This window comes from Thamnophis elegans, chromosome 8 (assembly GCF_009769535.1).
Source record: "Thamnophis elegans isolate rThaEle1 chromosome 8, rThaEle1.pri, whole genome shotgun sequence".
Classification (NCBI taxonomy): domain Eukaryota; kingdom Metazoa; phylum Chordata; class Lepidosauria; order Squamata; family Colubridae; genus Thamnophis; species Thamnophis elegans.
Genome location: NC_045548.1, coordinates 1,102,241 through 1,122,481, shown reverse-complemented (window position 1 = coordinate 1,122,481; position 20,241 = coordinate 1,102,241). Strand labels below are relative to the sequence as shown.

At 40.1% G+C, this 20,241-nt stretch overlaps 1 protein-coding gene across 2 annotated transcripts in view; it reads right to left on the bottom strand.

Moving 5' to 3' along the window:
* Positions 1 to 17,091, bottom strand: part of LOC116512700 (cadherin-6) — an 81,512-nt gene extending 64,421 nt beyond the window's left edge. For both annotated transcript variants that reach the window (XM_032223311.1, XM_032223310.1), the window contains exon 1: positions 16,864 to 17,091. In XM_032223311.1, the coding sequence (XP_032079202.1) occupies positions 16,864 to 17,091 (228 nt within the window). The remainder of the gene's footprint in view (positions 1 to 16,863) is intronic.
* Between the last annotated feature and the right edge of the window lie 3,150 nt (positions 17,092 to 20,241).

Below are 20,241 nucleotides of genomic sequence, written 5' to 3'. Positions count from 1 at the left end.
GGGAATAATTCTACTTCAAACAGTCCAGCCCCCTTTCCAGCTAAAGGGAAATTATCTAACCTGTCCATCCAACTATTGGGCATGACCATCAAAATTGAGAAAACCAAATGCAAGAATCAAAATCAGAAAGATTACTTTACCAGTTAGATGGATATTTAAAATAAGAGAGCGAAGCTTTCATCTTGTTTTTGCTTTTGGGGGGGTGGGGTTTTGAGTATTTTTGACTGATCCTGGTTAAAAGTAGGATAAAGGCAAAGGGCTAGCCAACAACAACCAAGTTTGAGTTTAGTCATTTGGACAGCAAGATCGATCTAGTAAAGCCAGTTGCTCTATAAATGTTATTTTATAGAATGAAACCCATATTGTGCAAATGTATAGCATTTACTTTAGATCTTGGGATTGAAGAGCAGCTGGTCTTTGAACTGATAATGGTTGAGATTCAACTCCTCAGAATCCGTTTCCTTTTGGCTTCTTTCTAGCTTCCTAACCTGGCTATATATCAATGATGGTTGTCCTTAACAACTTTAAAAGCAAGCACTTCAACTCCAAGAATCCCTAAGCCAGCATTAGTGTCTTACTGATGGAACAAGCTGAGCATTTCCTTTCTCCTGGAACATCAGTGGCAAAGGGATTTCTCTGGAGCTTTGCCCAGGAAACATAAAAAAGGTAATGTAGGGCTGAAAAAGAAGAACAAGAAGAAGAGGAAGAAGAAGAGGAAGAGGAGGAAGAAGAAGAACCTTGTCTTTGCCTGCATTCACTACAAGAATTAAACAGTGGTACAATGTGGTAATGTAATAAGTAAACAGCTGGTGGAAATGCGTTCAAAACACAACTGAAGAAGAAGAAATCAAATCTCTTCCATTAAGCCATTCCTTAGAGGAACTTCACTTTTATTCACTCTAAGATTTTTCGGCTATGGCTGAAAAAAGACTGTATGAAAAGATCCTCTGGAATCAAACTAGCAACTCTCTTTGAACTTCTCAGTCAAGTGCTTTACGTAAAGGGGAAACTCTATAAATCCGCTATTACCTGTAATTCAGAAAGGAAATAATGTCCCCACTTCTCTTGACTCAATAGCAAAATGTTACCATCCTCTGACTATTCATTTAAAAAATGGCTATCACACTCCTGCGAACAATGGTAGCTAGAAGAGTGGGGCATTAATAACAAAAGGAAAATACTTTTTTGGTTTATGGCCAATATAAATTGAGATAAGTAGAAAATTTTTAAATCTGATGCTCTAAGAGTTATGATAGAGAGAGACCCGTGCAGGTAAAATACTGTAGAGATAATATTATCCTTGAAGGATAAAGAGTGAATAAAGAAGCAGGAACACTCTTACAGGACAAAAAAAAGGGATGCTGCTCTCAATACGCTATCTATGGTCCTTACATTTTTCTTAACGCAGATTTTAACTAATGAGGGAGAACATCCTAATCAGAGGTGGTATTCAGCTGGCTATCTCTGGTTCTGGTGAACCAGTAGGGGCTGCTGAGGGAGGCTCTGCCCACCCGCCTGACGTAATGTGAGAACACTGCGCATGCACAGAAAGTGGTACGCATGCGCAGACACGGCATGTGCGAGATAAGCGATCACACATACTCACATTTGCGAACTGGTAGGGAAGATAAGTGAATCCCACTGCTGATCCTAATGTAGAAGATTGGGAGTTAAACCATGTATTAGGTGATTATCATTTTTAAGAGAAATATTTTAAAACCATAGCTTTCCTTTGGAGTCAATGAAGAGGCAGAGTGATGTGGCATATAGTGCTTTCGATGCATATGCCATTTCATTTTTGCCTTGAGAGGCAGTTTGGGTAAGTAATACAGTATTTCATTCTTCTAGTTTGGAATAATTTACACATAACCTCAAAAATAAGTTTGATGGTATGTATGGTAGAGAATGGAACTCTAAGCAGAGAAGCTGTTTCTCCCTGTAAATATAATGTGATTTTGAGGGGAGGGTGTGTGTGTGTGTGTAAGAATTCATGTTTTACTGTGTACATTGGTTGGCGTTCCTTTATGATTTCTACAGTAATACTGGCCTTCCATTCTGTTTGTACAGATAGCCCAACCACAGTTGAGCCCAAGATTTCTGTTGCTAATTGAAACACTTGTTAAGTGAATATTGCCCCATTTTATGATGTTTCTTGCCACAGTTGTTAAGTGAATCACTGCAGTTGTTAAGTCAGAGACATAGTTGTTAAGTGAATCTGGATTCCCGATTGACTTTGCTTCTCAGAAGGTCACAAAAAAGGGAATCACATGACTCTGGGACACTACAACTGTCACAACGTCATCACATAGAAGTTGTGAATGCTCCAACACTGGAGGTTTTTAAGAAGATGTTGGATAACCATTAGTCTGAAGTGGTGTCGGGTTTTCTGCCTAAGCAGGGGGATTGGACTAGAAGACCTCCAAGGTGCCTTCCAATTCTGTTATTCTATATTCTATTCTATATTCTATAGCTATGAAATCAGTTGCCAAGCATCTGAATTTTGGTCATGTAACCATGGGGATGCTGCAGTGGTAATAAGTGTGGAAATCTGCCATAAGTCCCTTTTTTCAGCGCCATTGTAATTTTGAACATTTACAAAATGAACTGTTGTAAATTGAAAACTATCTGTACTCAATATTATAGATGAGATGTTTATAGGCATGTATAAGGCCAATGTTTACGGGAAGAGTGGCATATCAAATTATTAATACAATTATATATTCCTCCATTTTTCACTCTTTATTTTGTTACGCAATGGAAGAATGGATTATTTGTTACCCTTGCTGATTGTTACACATGTTGTATATAGAACAGGTTGGTAGCTTCGTAATCAAGTTATCCATGAAGCTAAGGACAAGAATTAGGAAACCTGTTTTTGCCATGTTTTCCCAGACTTCTATTTTTCCTATAATGTAAAGAAAACTCCCTCCCTGTTAACCTTTAAGAGAGAGATGAAAATAAGGAAGCCGTAACCCTCTTTTGCTAAACATCTGAATCTTAAGGGCTTTCTATTGTTGAATGGATCAATGATGATTTTTAGTTTTATGAAGATTTCACATATGTATATAAGCTTCCAGATTCTTATGACTGGGCACATATATATATATATATATATATATATATATATATATATATATATATATATATATATATATATATATATATATATATATATATATATATATATATATAGTGTATGGTATCATACGTGGACTAGCAATATATACTAACATTTCAAATAGATTAATAAAATATAAATGTTAAAAAGATCTATGTTCAAATACCATTTTATGCATATACATATTGATGATATACTTTTAGGACAATTGGTATTTTCACATAATGATACACTTGTAGAATTATATGTATAATGATACCCTTATAGGGTAATACAAATAATGAGATACTTGTAGGAAAATTGGCATATTCGTGTAATCTCCATCAGATTATAAACAAGAACAGACCACCAAGTAGACAGTAAAATGAATGAAACAAAGATTTCACTTTTTTCTTTCTAAGACTTTTGCATAGAACCCATTCACCTTAATTTTTTCAACTCTATGAAAGTTCTTTTCATTAGCTGCCTGTCTTGTAGATTTAAATAGCTAGTTATCAGTTCCAAATTAATGCGTTTTCTTCAGAGAGACTCTGGGGAAGAAAAAGAATCTATTATTTTACTTGCTTAGAAAACAATCATAGTCATGTTGGGTCATGAAGAAAGTATTCAAAATCCATAGCTGAGTGATGTCTTTGTGAAAATCAATGGAAAAGTCGCCTCCCCCCCAAAAAATTTTTAAACTCTTAATCGTACATTTTAAGAGCCGAGGTGGCGCAGTGGTTAGGGTGCAGTACTGCAGGCCACTTCAGCTGACTGTTATCTGCAGTTCAGTGGTTCTAATCTCACCGGCTCAAGGTTGACTCAGCCTTCCATCCTTCCGAGGTGGGTAAAATGAGGACCTGGATTGTTGTTGGGGGCGATATGCTGACTCTGTAAACCGCTTAGAGAGGGCTGAAAGCCCTATGAAGCGGTATATAAGTCTAACTGCTATTGCTATTGCTATTGCTATTAAAAAAAATGGAAGGGGAAAAAAAGTTACAAAAGGAGTTTCAGCCACAGGACCAGAACCAAGACTACACGTGGAATACTGCATATAGTTTTGGTTGCCATGATATAAAAAAGATGTTGAGATTCTAGAAAGGGTACAGAGAAGAGCAACAGAAATGATGAGGGAACTGGAGGCTAAAACATATGAAGAACAATTGCAGAAATTGGACATGCCTAGTTAAATAAAAAGAAGGACGAGGGGAGACATGATAGCAGTGTTCCAAAATCTCAGGGGTTGCCATAAAGAAGAGGGAGTCAAGCTATTCTCCAAAGCACCTGTCCTGAGGGTAGGACAAGAAGCAATGGGTGGAAACTAATCAAGGAGAGAAGCAACCTAGAACTAAGGAGAAATGTCATGACAGTTAGAATAATTAATCAATTGAATGACTTGCCTCAAAAAGTTGCAGTGCTCCAACATTGGAGATTTTAAAGAAATTGGACAACCATTCCTCTGAAATGGTTTAGGATTTCCTGCCTGGGCAGGGAGTTGGACTAGAAGACCTCCAAAGCCCCTTCCAAACTCTGTTATTCTGAATTTTATTCTGTAAGTTCAAATTCATCATGAAGAAGTGTTCCCTCAGGGAAAAGGGCGGCATATAAATTCCCAATAAAATCTAAAATCTAAAAAATCACGGAATGAATGCATAATTAGAGTTAAGTATTGTCAATATCAGATTACACGTATGAACAGAAGAAAGAAAACGACCACTCTACTCCACAGTTTTGAAAACCGAAGGGCTGTAAATTCTCAAAAATATCCTTCTATTATATTACTTGGTGACCAATATATGCTGTTGATTTTTCTTTCTGTCAGAAATATTAATTTATTGGCACACCATATTTTATATACTACCAATGTAGGACAAAAAAAAAAAAACCTTGAAGTTTGGAGAATGGCCAAGTGAGAGGGAAAAGATTTTCTTAGAAGCGCTACAAAGATCTTGGATATTACATCATAGTCAAGAATAACTTTGCTTATGCAATGGACTTATGGGTTAGGGTTAGGGTTCTTCCTTCTATGTATTCCAAATCAAATCAGTCCAAATTTGGTAGCAATATGAACTTCCTTGTCCCATTTCTGTCCACTGATGACCATACAAGTTTTAGCTGGTTCATTTTCAGACTGGATGGGTGAGTATGAAGAAAGGGGTTGCTCTTCTAACTACTTCATCAGCAGGATTACCATATTTTTTGGAGTATAAGATGCACTGGAATATAAGACGCACCAAGATTTTGAAGAGGCAAACTTTTTTAAAAAGTTTTTGCACTCTGCAGACCTCCCAAAAATGGCCCATTTTTCGTGAAAATGGACCTGTTTTTTGTCAAAAAAGAGCATGCACAGCCTTTAGGAGGCGTCTTGAGTGCTCCTGGGGTGTGTACAAAAATGAGCACAAAATGACCCATTTTTTCGCTCGTTTTTGCCCTCCGCAGACCCCGGGAGCACTCTGAAAGCCTCCTAAAGGCTATCCATGACCATTTTGGTGAAGGGGCAGGGTTTTTGGAGGCCAAAATGCTGTATTCAGTGTATAAAACGCATCCAGATTTTCACCCTCTTTTTTGAGGGGAAAAGGTGTGTCTTATACTCTGAAAAATACGGTATCTATTGATACGAGAAGATCATTTACTTGTACCTAGTGAGAGGTTGGTCCCCATAGAATGTTTCCCTACAGAGAGTGTGCCTAATGCTGTCTACATTACACAGGCTGCCATAGTGGACATCTGAATTCAGGAGGTAAAAGTACATTTAAAAAAAAAAAAAAAAAAAGGCCACAAATGTTTTACCGGAAGCAAATGAATAAAACATCTCTTTCCTTCAGCAGCAGGTTACAGCTTCTTACTAGATGATGGATGCACTTGAAAGAAAATCTCATCTTTTTCTTATTGACAAAGGTGACCCAGTGGAAGCTGAGCATTCAATGCTGGCCACTCTGTAGACATATACATTAGTCATATGCTGAGAATAAGGGAGGAGGAGGAGGGGGAAGAGGGGGAGGAGGTGTGCTGAGAACAAAGGAGAAGGACGCCAGAGCCCTAAGCAATCCTCTATCACCTTTCGGATCCAAAATGGGAAATTCGGCCTGCTCTGCAGATATGCCTGCACAAGAGAGAGATATGCTGTATTGCTAAGACCACAACAGATAGGAATTATCAGAGGTTTCTATGCAGTGGGAATCTATCTGCCACAGGAAGCTGCAGACTGTTAATTTTTAAAGCGGGTGATGATGCTGTGAAGGATGAAATGGTGAAATTGTGAAGCGAATATTGCATTTTGTTCTAATGCCGCCCCATGAGAAATATCCTCTGCATGATGCTAATTTGATTATTAGAGACAAGGCTTAATGAGGCCTCCTCCCTGATGGCAGGGCAATGAAAAATCAAATAGAGTTCGAATCCTGAAACGATCAGCGCCTGAAGTTCCACGACTGTATCCGTCCTGAGCGTGGGGCTACCTGGAGGAGAGGAAATTAAGCACATAGCTTAGGCGTTCTCTGAGAAAGTAAGGAAAGTTTATTCTCCGCCTGAATTTCATTACGTAAGTACAGGGCTGCAGAGGGCCTTTTAAACCAGTGAATCACAACCAGCAGGGGTCCCAAAATTTTAGCGTTATTGCCACCATTTGCCCAGTGAGGCTTATAAGACACAAAGAGTCCACGGACTCTGACACGGCGCTGTAAACCTTGCAAGCCAAGTTGGCAAAACGTTCGTGCACTTGGGCTCGGAGGACGACTTATAATAATGTGCATTACACAGAGGACAGCAGATGGTTGCAGAGCACACTGTAGAAAGACCATCCAAAATGCACTCTTTGCATCTGCAGCAAATGGAGTGGCGCAGAATGTTCCTATCGTATGTGCTTCCCCACCCCCCCAAAAATAGCATATCCTAGTCTCCACCTCTCCTTCCAATAATTATTCTTTGGCTCAATGCATGCTCACTTCTCCTCTTCTTCCTTCATTTTTGCACTTCTAGGGATCTCGAGGTTCCTACAGTCAAAGATGTCCTTCAATGAGCTTGCATTGATGTACATAGGTTTTCTTAGGAGTGTGCATGGTGCCTTCTTTCAGGATAACATTTGCTGTATTGAAATGGAGGTTACAAATTCAAGGTCTGTGACATGAGGGGAACAGGGCAGGAACAATAAAGGCCCCATGCTTCTCCCTGCTCTTTCCTGACATTGCTGAGATAAATGGAGTTGACCACCATGTTTCCTGGGTCACCACCAGTATCTATTTGCTCAGCAACTGGAGCAGCCCAAGCAGGGAAATCAATGGCTGGTTTTCTGCCTCCTCCTCCATTACAGAATAACAGAGTGGGAAGGAGGGACTCTTGCTCGAGCAGGAAACCCTCTATACCATTTCAGACAAATAGTTGTTCTGGAGGTTAAACATACTGACTACCTCTGGAGGCAACTTCTGTTCCACTGATTAATTGTTCTAGCTTGTCAGGAAATTTCTCCTTAGTTCTAGGTTGCTTCTCTCCGTGATTAGTTTCCATCTATTGCTTCTTGTCCTGCCTTCAGGTGCTTTGGATAATAGGTTGACCGTATTCAGGTTTTTTTTAGGTTACTAAAGGTATCATTCATTGCTGAGAATCTTCTAGAGTATCTTCTACCGGATACGTCTGCCTGTCCAATAAGATCTAGTAGGAAAAGCACCTTTTGAGTACCAGTTTTAACAGATCACCTTTTTTTATAAAAGGGGACATATTTTTTCTCTAGTGGTCTCCCTTCTTTGGTGCTCAATGAAAGACCAAATCAGCACCAACTATGTTGCTATTCAGGAAATTCTCCAGAATGTTTTTGGAAGTTTTATGAGTCTCCTTTCAACAGGAGGCAACTATTGCTGTTAGCATTGTTGGCCTTGGTGTGTCCATGGTTTTTTTTTCCTCCTTTTAATTTTTTCTCTTTTACTTTTGTATTATTGTGAGCTCTTTGGAGCCTTATTGGAACTGAGCTGCATATAAATTGCAGAACTAAATAAGTAAACACAAAGGCAAAGGCAAAATGGTACTGTAGGAAGCAGAGCCAGTAACCAGAGTGGACTCCCTGAGCCCCATCACTATTGTTGACCTGCCCAAGCAAGTAAAAATCTATCTAAATTGCTACAACTCAAGAATTCTAACCTGAAACTCTGGCTGGGAAGTGAGGGATTAGTCCATGGCCAGCCATGAGGCAGAGTTAGTCTGACTTTCTATCGTGATGCTGTAGAGAGCTGGAGATCAACTAATAGATTCCTACCTCTGTACCTTTTGTCAATCCCTACTCAATTAAACAAGCACAGAAAAAAAACAGTACACATTTTCTTCTAAGCCCTAGTCTCTAAAATGCCTTCTACGGGTCAGTTTCAGGTGTTCCAAACGATGCTACACATATAGCACGATTAAGCATTCAATTAGATGTTAAAGAAGATACTATTTTATTTCCTAGAGAGGGAGAAAAGGGGGGGGCAATGGTGCCAAGACAAGGTGAATATTAAATATGGGACATCTGGAAGCAGGAGATGGAAATTAATCAACTTAAAACTAAGGACAATTTTCCTGATAGAACAATCAACCAGTGGAACTCTTTGCTTCCAGAAGTTGTGAATGCTTCAACCATGGAAGTTTTTAAAAAGAGATTGAACAACCATTTGTCTGAAAAGGTATACAGTTTTCTGCCTAAGCAGGGTGTTGGACTAGAAGACCTCCAAGGTCCCTTCCAACTCTATTATTCTGTTAAGTTATTGAGGAAACATATTGCTGGTGCTTTGCAGCGTTGGTATTCAGCATGTTCTGACCAGTTCCTGAGAACCGGTAGTGGACATTTTGAGTAGTTCGGAGAACTGGTAAATACCACCTCTGACTGGCCCCACCCCATCTATTCTCTGCCTCCCGAATCCTAGGTGATCAGGAGGAAATGGAGATTTTGCAGTAATCTTCCCCTGCCACGCCCACCAAGCCACACCCACAGAACCGATAGTAATTTTTTTAAAAATTCCATCACTGGTACTTTGTGTATGCTGTGAGAGAGACCTAGAGGGGCCTTCAAATACCCCTGAGATAAAAATTCATGGTGGTGTAGGACAGTGGTGGGTCTCCATTATTTTTACTACCAGCTAGTTTCTGCGCGCACGTGCGCAGTGCTTCTGCAGCCATCCTCCCGCCGCCACCATTGCCGGTTTGCCCGATTGGAGCCTAAGCGAGAGCAACCCACCTCTGGTGTAGGAAATGGCAAAAGCAAAGCTTCCTGAGTGACCAAGGAAGATATTGTGTTCATCCAACAGCGTTCAACTAGAACTGGCCAGGTTACATGGAGAGCTCATAAAGGAGACTGGTAGTAGCATCACAACATGGTAGGTTAAATGCCCTTCAGCACAGATGTTGAAGAACAGGTGGTGCAGCAGAGGCAAAAGAGCTGGTGGTGATCACTGACCAGGTAATGGTGCTAGCAGTATGTTCAGCAAAGGCCAATCATCTGCAAAGTGTTGACAGCGATAGCAACCCACGGATGCTCAACCACAGTGTTTGGAAAGTCCAGGCACTTAGGTGACAGCACCCACTGGTAGGAGGGTAATGATCTTCTGGAGGACCAATCTGCATCCTATAGTTGTTGACAGACTTCCACTCTCAGTAGAAGTCAAGTTGTCCCCTTGATTATGTGGTTGTGAGACTAGAAGAATATTTTTGTCAATTTCATTTGTTGGTAAATACTCCTGCAGGCTTCCATCTCTGCTATCTAAAGAATTGGTTTGTAAACCAGAGCAGACTTACGATCAACAGAGACCCTTTTGGTGGATGGTGTGAAGAGATGGGTGGCAACCAAGATGGAACAGTTAGAAATGATGACTCTTAGTTTGCCTGGTTTTTTTAAAAACAAACAAACTTGGTGCTGATTTTTATCACATGTTGTCCAGGTGAGAGTGGGTGTGAGCTGGAGTGTAATGTAGTGTTTGTATGGATGATGGGGGCAGGAGGCAGTTGTCAGAGCTACTCAGTATTGTAACTACATTGGCAGTGGTGTTCCTCAGACATATGGTATTATCTACCTTAAATCCACCTTCCCTGGGTGGACCTAGTTAGAGGTCATTTGAGAATGAATGGTTATCATGGAAACCGTGGAAACAGAAGAGAGAGCGTGTGGCTGGAGGAAAATGAAAAGTAAACTCAACAAAGTGTGGATGTGATCCTTTATTAAGACTTAACTTGTGGCAATGAAAACATAACTATTTTCTGTTCTTACCATAGTTTCAGATAGCCAATTGGTGGACCTGTTCAAGACCACTGGTCTCTTCATTGTAAAGAGGGGCAAAAAGAACATTTAAAAGGCCACTGTGAGGATTATTCAACGCATACAGTGCCGGATTTTCCTATAGGGTAACTAGGCTTCAGCCTAGTTACCCTATAGGATGTAGGCCTCAAGATCAAGAGGGGCCTACATTCAAATTGTTAGCAAAATTAAAATTATACTATTCTAAAAACAGTGAACACTAAAACACTGAACCGAAAATAAGGAGAAATTCTACGCATATGACTAATAAACAAACATAAAAATGTATTGGTTAAGATCGTTCCAGCGCCGCGACAGTTGGGGAGCCCACCCACATTCCCGGCACCGGCGGTCGGGCAAGAGGCACGGCCGCTCCCAGTAGCTGCCCCTTCGACGCGGAGCCCACCAGCGGCCAGGCAGGTGAGGGCGAGAGGGCCGAGCCGGGTAGCTGAGCGCAGCAGGGGAGGCGGCTGGCCTCGCTGCCTTTGCCGCAGAGCAGAGCCGCCCTCCGTCGGGAGGCCAGCTATATATATATTGATATATATTGATATATATTGATATATATCACAGTAATGATGGAGGTGAAAGGGCCTCATAAGTGGAATAGCCTAGGGCCTCTTTTCATCTAAATCCGGCCCTGAACGCATGTCAGATAAAACTGCCTGTATCTGCTGTGAGCTGGGGTCAAGCTTGTAAGATCCTGTGAAGTTGACAAAAGTACAGTCTTGGCTATCTAGGAAGGTTTTGATCTTGTTGATCCTGATGAAATGGACATGGTCCTTCAGGCTGTAAGTGTGATCATTAGTGTATTATGCCCATGTGCCTGGATGGTCAAGGATTCCTGGAAAACTACATGTTGTTAGAACTGGGCAACAATAAATTTGTCCTTGAGGGGAAAGTGGTCCTGCCAGTTCTTAAAAAGGGAGTGGTGCATCCCCTCCTCAAGAAGCTGTAGCTGTATCCAACGGTACTGGAAAACCTTTTGTCCTATTTCCAACCTTCCCTTTCCTCCAAGCTGATTAAGATTGAGCTTCAAAAGGCTGTGGACAAAGCAAATTATTTGAATTTCTTTCAGTTGGGTTTTATAGACAGCTATAGTACAACATTGATCACACTTGTTGATCTTCAAGGGGACTAGGATGGGCATGGTACATCCAGCTTTGCTCTCAAAAATCTTCAGTACCATCAACTATGGTAATTTGGTGGACCAACGTAAGGATTGGGAATAGGGTTGCTCCTTCCTCCAGTGCAGAAGGAGGGAGTGGAGGAAGCCTATATCACTCTGTTCTTTATTCAGTATGAACTTTCCATACTTTCAGCTGTATGGCTGGAACAGGCCATTTGTGCATGACGATAGGCAGATTGATTCTGTCATCTGAGAATGAGAAGGTTGCAAGAATGAACCTGTGAGATGCTGGAGGTTGAGCCCAAGGATTTATCTGCTGTTAAGAATGAGATGTAAGCTTCTTGCCAGCTTCATTTCCGCCCCTCTTATTCTTGAGGGACAACCTCTGCTTTCCTTGCACTGATTTGTTCTTGGAGTGTTTTATTAACTTAACACGGATCAATAGTAAATATCATATGGCTTATATACTTTCCTTCACGACTTCAAAAGAGCTTACCAAGGCTCAAAACGGGAACAAAGAATAAATAGCAGCTAATGTGGATTTGATTTTGTTAAACGTGATTTATTAGAAAATTGAATCTGGCCCTTTTTAGAATCACTGTGTATTATATTTCACACATTTCATTACCTCTGCCAAATGCAAAGTTTCCTGGTACAACATTTTACATTTTTTGTTGTTTTTTTAAGTTAAAACTTGGAATTCAACCAGCCTTGTCTTTGCTGGCAGGAGGATTCAGAGGAACACTTGACAGAAGAGAATGAAGAGAGATGGTGTAATGAGATGCTTGTTACTTGAATGATGGTTGGGTTAATGAACTCTTCTAGGTTGCCTAGAGAGTTCCAAAGAAACAGATCAATATTAAGGAGCTACACATCTAATATGAAGAAATGAGGTTTGATCCATTTTTCAACTTCTATTTTTATGCTCCTCTTCTACGTCTGAGGGTCTTTGTTTGGGTTTGTGAATACAAAACCAAATGTTTATCTTCTTTATGAAACCCTTTTTCCCTCTCTTCGTATCCACAAACATTGTGGCTGCCTATGATTTCAATGCATTGTTATGGATTGATGGAATGAATTTTTATTCATGTCAGTAACTGAGGATGGAACAAGGAGATAAATCAAGTGGGTGTATCTACAGGAAAAAGGGCTAGGGAAAAAAAAATTAGAATTCTATGAAAAAAGGCTGGCTGTGAATTGGATAGCAGGTGAAGAGATGGGCATTTTCACCTGGGAGAGAGTTAGAAAGGACTAAGATTTAATGAGTGAAAAGAATTTGCGCAGAAAAATGTGTCTGAGTGCTAAAGATTCAAGGGAGAAGACTTTTTTCTGTTGTTTTGAATGAGGGGACTTGATAAATCAGCAGGAAGGAACAAGGCTCATTGAATTGAGAAGGAGTCAAGTCAGCACCTCTGTCTTTACACTTATAACTCAAGCGTAGCTAGCTTGCATTTCCTTCTTTTGGAAATATTCTTTCAGAACAAAGAGTTGGATTCAAATTGGCTTTCCCAACAGGCACTAAAATCCAGTGGAATTTTCAATTCTGACAGGCTTTCAAAATCCTGTTATCACACCCACCACAGCCAAGTAGCATTCCTGGAATCTGTTTCCTGACCTGGTCTACTTCGAAGAGTTATCAGCTGTGACTGGCTGAACCAGAGTGAAACCTCAGCAACAGCGGATTGTAAATTCAGAATTCCAAAGAGTTTGCTAAGCTGATTCACACAAACAGCACCGGCCAGCAGTAGGACACACCCCACCTCCTCTTAATTTCTCTCCATCTTCAAATTCCTGGGAGGTCTTTCTGCCATCAAACATCTACCACCTCCCTCGATCTACAATTTGTGTTTACATGTGGAAAAGTTTCTCATTTTCTTTTTTCTCTGAATATTTGCCACTAAATCCCAAGGAAGGTATGCTTGTCTTCCTTCTACTCCTTTAAAATTTGGAATTTATTCTTTTAAAACACTCTTTAGTTAGAAGATCTCAATTGCATATTAATTCCCACATAACACATCAGTCCAGCGGGGACTACCGTTCTTAAGTAATCTCATCAGAGCATTAACTAAAAGATCTTACAAAGGCTGAGAACTGTTTCTAACTTCAAGGAAACTCTTCAGAATATCTCTTAGTTTAAAAAGTAGCTGTAAACATAAACAATATAAGCTCCTTCCACATTTAGCTATCGACTAAAATGCACACTTGTACAGGGGTGAAATTCTGCAGGTTCTGACAGGTTCTGGAGAACTGGTAGCGGAAATTTTGAGTAGTTCAGAGAATTGGCAAATACCACCTCTGGCTGGCCCCAGAGTGGGGTGGGAATGGAAATATTGTAATATCCTTCCCCCAAGAGTGGGGAGGGGATGGGGTTTTGCAGAATCCTTCCTCTGCCATGCCCACCAAGCCACGCCCACAGAACCGGTAGTAAAAAAATTGAATTTCACCACTGCACTTCTATGGACTTTGCTTTAAATCACGGGAACACTTAGATTTAGTCTTCATATTCCACATATTTCCCATTCATGCCTCATGGCTAACTGTTCAATTATTAAGCCATGAATTGCTCAGGCACCCAAAAACGCATGAAAGGCCAACTGTGAAGGGCCGATGGCCATGGCATTAATCCCACTTACATAACTTTCTTTCTGTTTCTAGCTTTACACTTATGTCATTTCCTTTGCTTTGCTTCCAAACTCAGTCTTGGGTTTTATTGTCCATATTTTAATTAACAAGGTTTCCTTGTAATTTTATGAGCATAATTAATAATTGAATTGCAATCATTTTGGAAACAAAATGATGAAGTGTTTTAAGACCTTTGTTCCAAAGAGACACATTAGACCAGTGTTTCTCAACCTTGGCAACTTGAAGATGTCCGGACTTCAACTCCCAGAATTCCCCAGCCAGCGAATGCTGGCTGGGGAATTCTGGGAGTTGAAGTCCGGACATCTTCAAGTTGCCAAGGTTGAGAAACACTGCATTAGATTAAAGATGATTATTTTTTTTAAATGACTAAGGTTCTGATGGACATGTTAGGATTGCAGGAGCATTTTCTGAGCCTTTTTGGGAGACAAAGGATGCTCAGCTTATATATCTACACCATATTGCCCAATCCATTAAAAAAAAATCCTGTACATTTTGGTAAATGAAGCAACGTTTCTCTTGAGGTTCTGTCACAAACGTGCTGAAGCAGCTAGCTCTTATTATATAATGAGCTCTCAAACAAGCAGGAAAATTATGATTTATCAAATTAACTACTCTCAAATTGGGGAAGCGACATGATATGGGATTTTTTTCCCTTCCCTTCTGTATTTTGCAATATTGCGATGCAAAGCATGATCCCAACAATGCGAAGCTTTCTAACTATGTCTTGGGAAATACTCTGCATTTTGCTTCCAAGGACAGTTTCATTCATTCTACAGGGATACACAAATCCAGAAACCCGTGCTTGAGATCTTTGTTATTGTTCACATAATAAATGAAAAATATGAAAACAACAAGTGAATACAGTTGTCTTTCCATAGAAACATTTTTGATGATTCACCATAAAAAACTTCATAAAACCAGTTAACAAGAGTAATAATAGTCAGTGTGTATGTTAATTATAAAGGTAAAGGTTCCACTTGCACATACTGAGATGGTGGCTCAGTGGCTAAGCCGCTAAGCTTGTTGATCAGAAAGGTTGGCAGTTCAGTGGTTCGAATCCCTAGTGCTGCGTAATGGATTGAGCTCCCATTACTTGCCCAGCTTCTGCCAACCTAGCAGTTCAAAAGCATGTAAAAATGCAAGTAGAAAAATAGGAACCACCTTTGGTGGGAAGGGAACAGTGTTCTGTGTGCCTTCGGCATTTAGTCATGCTGGCCACATGACCATGGACACATTTTCAGACAGCACTGGCTTTTTGGCTTTGAAACGGAGATGAGTACCAACCCCTAGAGTCAGGAATGACTAGCACATATGTGTGAGGGGAACCTTTGCATTTACCTTTTATGTTAATTATTTCAGAACAAAATAAGTCATACAACATATGATCAAAAACAGCCAATGCTTCCCACAGATGGCTTTCTTGGAGTTAATGCATACTTCTATAAAGGGGTCTAGGAACTCACCATGGCCAAGTCATTGTGGGACAATTCATCATGGGATGACAAGAGTTACACTAATATTGAAGAAATGGTGGAATATAATAATTAAAGAAAGGATGCCAAAGAAAGAACAAAATGGCAAAAATGACATGTGAATGTCAAAAATTAAAATATTTTTAAAAATAGTTTAAATCATTAAATTGAATTCTCAAATTGTCCTTCAGCGAGTTATCCCTCAGCGACTTGTGAGTTGGCCGTGGCAAATCGTCCCATAAAGTACCAGACAGAGAAAGCTGGAGAGATGCCAGTTTCAAACTAGGAAAGTTTGGTAAGTTACACCCATAGCCAGCTTTCGTAAGATCCTCAAGATTTCACCGGAAATTGAAAATTTACAAACAGGATTAAAAAAAAAAACACTTCTGAAATTGAAGTCAAGAAAGCTCAACCAAAAATCAGTGTTACTGGATATGATACTCATATCCTCAAACATGCCAATATATACGAATATCATGTATTCTAAGGCTGTTTCCTCCCAATGGCTTTTGTTCATGGCCTTCCCTAGCCATCACTGAAGTGATATGAAGTCATAGGCGTGTAGAATCAATTGTAATAACCCAAAATGAAAAAAAAGCAATTATCATCATCGCATCATCATAAGGCAAACCATCTCTTTTTGTATTTGCATGCTGGTATTAGATATAAACATGTAAGCCATTTGGTTTGCTTTGTGAGATTTTGATATATATCGTCACTTAACCCCCTTTTCTCTCCTGCAAATGAGGGTGAATGAAATTTGTTATTTTATTTTTCTTTTAGCTCAGTGATATTTGGATGACTCTAGAAGATATTATATACATTAGTAATGGGGGAGAATTAATCTTCCAAAAACCTTTTCCCCAGATTTACAAGCAGCTAATTTAACGATCAATGGTGGCAACCTTACATGTATTTCTAACTCACTTGTATGTCAAAGCAGGAATATTTACATGTATCTTCATGAAGGAAGAAGTTCTACTAAAATACATTTTAATAGGTCCTTGAATAGTATTAAGCCAATATCCCTCTGCTGAAATTAAAAGGGAAAGTTTTAATTTCCTGTGCTGGAACTCAGCAATGTATAATTTCTGAAATGTTTTTTTTTAACAATCAAATTGCAGATTTTGTTCTAACCATGTATGGTTGTTTATGTAGATATCACTATTTCTTTCATCTTTTTCAGCCCTAACCCCAAAAGACATGGATTGAGGTGGCACAATGTCCCATGCCACTTTGTTTTAACTGTTAGGAAAGAATTGAAACATCCTACCTTGCCAACGTACTGATAATCAGAACCTGTGTATTCCTCCAGAAGGAAGAACTGATTCCACATCCAGCTTCTTTTGGAACGACTGAGCTCTTTCCTGCTGTTTCTAGATAAATCCAAAACTTTGGGGTTTTCTGGAAAGCCAGTAGTCTTTTTGGATAATGGTATAGAATAACTTTGGTGAAGAGGACCAAACCAAACCAGGAACCAAAAGTAATGGTAAGTTCTCATGGTGGCAGCACAGAATGATGCTGAAGTGATGGTTTCTCCCCAACCTGGAATGTAAGCTAGTTCTCTGTGCTGAGGCCAATCACATTCCTTCTTTGTTCCTTAATGTGTTTTCTTCAAGTCTCGGAGGAACTCTGAAAGAGAAAGAAATGACAACTTATCCAGAGTTTAGAGAAGGCTATTTAGCACTCAGTGCAATAGCAGAGATGACGAAGAGGTAGATGCCATGGCTACAAAGAGAATATTATATGGCTCTTAGTTAGGGTCTGGATGGGAGCAAACAAGTTGGCACTCAATCCAGACAAGACCGAGTGGCTTCTGATGTTCCCTCCCAAAGATTGGCCAACTATTCCATCTCTCAGGCTGGGGGGTGAAATTATACGCCCCTCAGAAAGGGTTCGCAATTTGGGAGTCCTCCTGGATCCCCAGCTGACTTTAGAACACCATTTGTCGGCTGTGACCAGGGGGACCTTTGCCCAGGTTCGCCTGGTGCACCAATTGCGACTCTACCTGGATCGGGAGGCCCTTCAGACAGTCACTCATGCCCTTGTGACCTCAAGACTGGATTATTGTAATGCGCTCTACATGGGGCTGCCCTTGAAGAGTGTTCGAAGACTTCAGTTAGTCCAGAACGCAGCCGTGCGAGCGATTGTGGGTGCACCCAGGTACACCCACGTCACACCTATCCTCCGTGAGCTGCACTGGCTACCCATTAGTCTCTGAATCCACTTCAAGGTGCTGGTCGCTACCTATAAAGCCCTACATGGCATCAGACCTGGGTACCTGACAGACCACCTCCTGCCGATTACCTCCCATAGACCGATCAGATCTTACAGGTTAGGTCTCCTCCGGATTCCATCCGCCAGCCAATGTCGGCTGGCGACCCCCCCAGGGGAGAGCCTTCTCTGTTGCAGCTCCGGCCCTCTAGAATGAGCTCCCTGTCGAGATCTGGACCCTTACGACCCTCCCGGCTTTCCTCAAAGCCACCAAGTCCTGGCTGCTCCAGCAGGCCAGGGGGCCTGTGAAACATCTGTGAATGTTGCGGTTTTGTTTTTAAAGTGTTGTCTTTGTCTAGTCTTCCCCCTTCCCTTGTCTATTGTGAGCCGCCCAGAGTCCTTTGGGAGTGGGCGGCATACAAGACAAATAAATACAAATACAAATACAAATAGTTGCAGATTGCCATTTACATAAAGCGAATGCAACCTCTCTGTTGAGTAGGAGGAATAATTGTGTAATTTATTTTGTTTGCTGTTCTACTTACTTGAAATATATTATTTTTGGCAATTTGATTATGTCTTTTACATGGTTCATGATAACCCTATTTATTTTAACACAAAAAAGTTGGTTTTCAATTGGTGCTAATTGAGAACCATCTGGCATAAGTGAAGACTTCCTCCAGATGTGTAAACCATGCACTGTATCATTTGTACATTTCTTGATTAGCCGTAGATAATGAGGTGGAGCATAGTCTAATCCGTGTTCCCTAGGGAGCTTTCTGCCTGTTTGTATTAATGAATAGTACTGAAAAAATAATTTAGAACCCTGGGTATTTTGGTGGTGCATTTTTAGTTCCAGTATTTGTCCTGAAGGTTTTTCTTAAAAATATTGATTCATCTCCTCATACTTTTAATGATTGAGCAGTGCATTTCTAGGAAAGGAATTTCTTTTTTTTTTTGGGGGGGGGGGGGTGTTATATATTTGAAGAATTTCATTTTTCTCATGTCTTCATAAATCATGTTTTGTTTTATCTGTCACATTCAATTCATACCAGCAGAAGCTAATAATAGGACATAGAATGTGAGGATCAAATTATCTCTTATCTTGAAGGACACAGAATAAATGTAGTGTAAAATAAGAGTGTAATAATACTACTTTCATTTGTTACAAATGTTCAGTAACAGGAAGTCTGTAGGAAAAGATCAGGCAGAGTCTGAGAGAGGTGGCGCAGTGGTTAGAGTGCAGTACTGCAGGACACTTCAGCTGACTGTTATCCGCAGTTCAGCAGTTCTAATCTCACCGGCTCAAGGTTGACTCAGCCTTCCATCCTTCCGAAGTGGGTGAAATGAGGACCCAGATTGTGGGGGAGATATGCTGACTCTGTAAACCGCTTAGAGAGGGCTGAAAGCCCTATGAAGCGGTATATAAGGTGTCATAAGTCATGAGTTCCTAAGTGCCCATCTAAGCCCAGCCCAATTGAATGCCTTTTTATTCCCGTTCATTTCCCTTGATTGTTAATAGGTCAGATTTTTGTAGAGAGCTTAAGCTTGCAATAAATCTTTATACTCATTTGAACTGCTTGAACCTCCTGATTTCTCTAGCGCTTGAGAAAACCCTTCCAATGAATCATATATTTTAGCTTGGCCCTGCCCAGATCCAAAACCATGTCCTACTTCAGTTTCTTTCTCTTCTCTCCACCAGTGGGGATGGTGACCTGCATAAAGTACCTTATAATGCTATAATATTGACACATAGAAAAAAGTTTTTAAAAAGTTATTTAAAAATGCTATTGTACATTGTACAATATCATGAAAAATTATGCCAAAGAAAAACATGTTGATTCATTTTCTCATCAGTTATAACACTGCCTTTTCCAAAAAGGATAACTTATTTCCAAAAAAACCCCAATCTTTAATGTCTGAAATAATATCACTTTTCCATTTCTCAGAAAAATTCTTCTGACAACCACCCATGCCTCATACAATAATCGTTTCTTCAAAGACAGAGTAAAAAAGTTTTGAGAAATAAGTCAGCATCAGTAACATTTAAGGATTCCGCTGTGAATCCAGTTAAAGAATACTAAAATGCTATTGCAAAAAGATATTAATGGTTCCATTAAACTCACATTTTGTTTTACTTCTCCAACAAAGATAATCTGATGGCTATCCTTTCAAATACATTATTTGGGTAGAAGAATTCTATTTTCTTGCAGCAATAAGTTAGATAGCAAACAGGGAAGCTGTGAAACTGAGACAGAAGGAGATAAATGCTACCAATTTCTCTTCTGCAGCTTTTGAGGTCCATCAGACGGCACAACGGCTGATGCCTCTGAAAAATTCTGGAAGTTTTATTATCTGAAATTTTAATTTTTATCAGTACAAAATAAAGGACTGGCAATAGTGTTTTCCCCACACTACTAAATTGTTTCTGAGCACT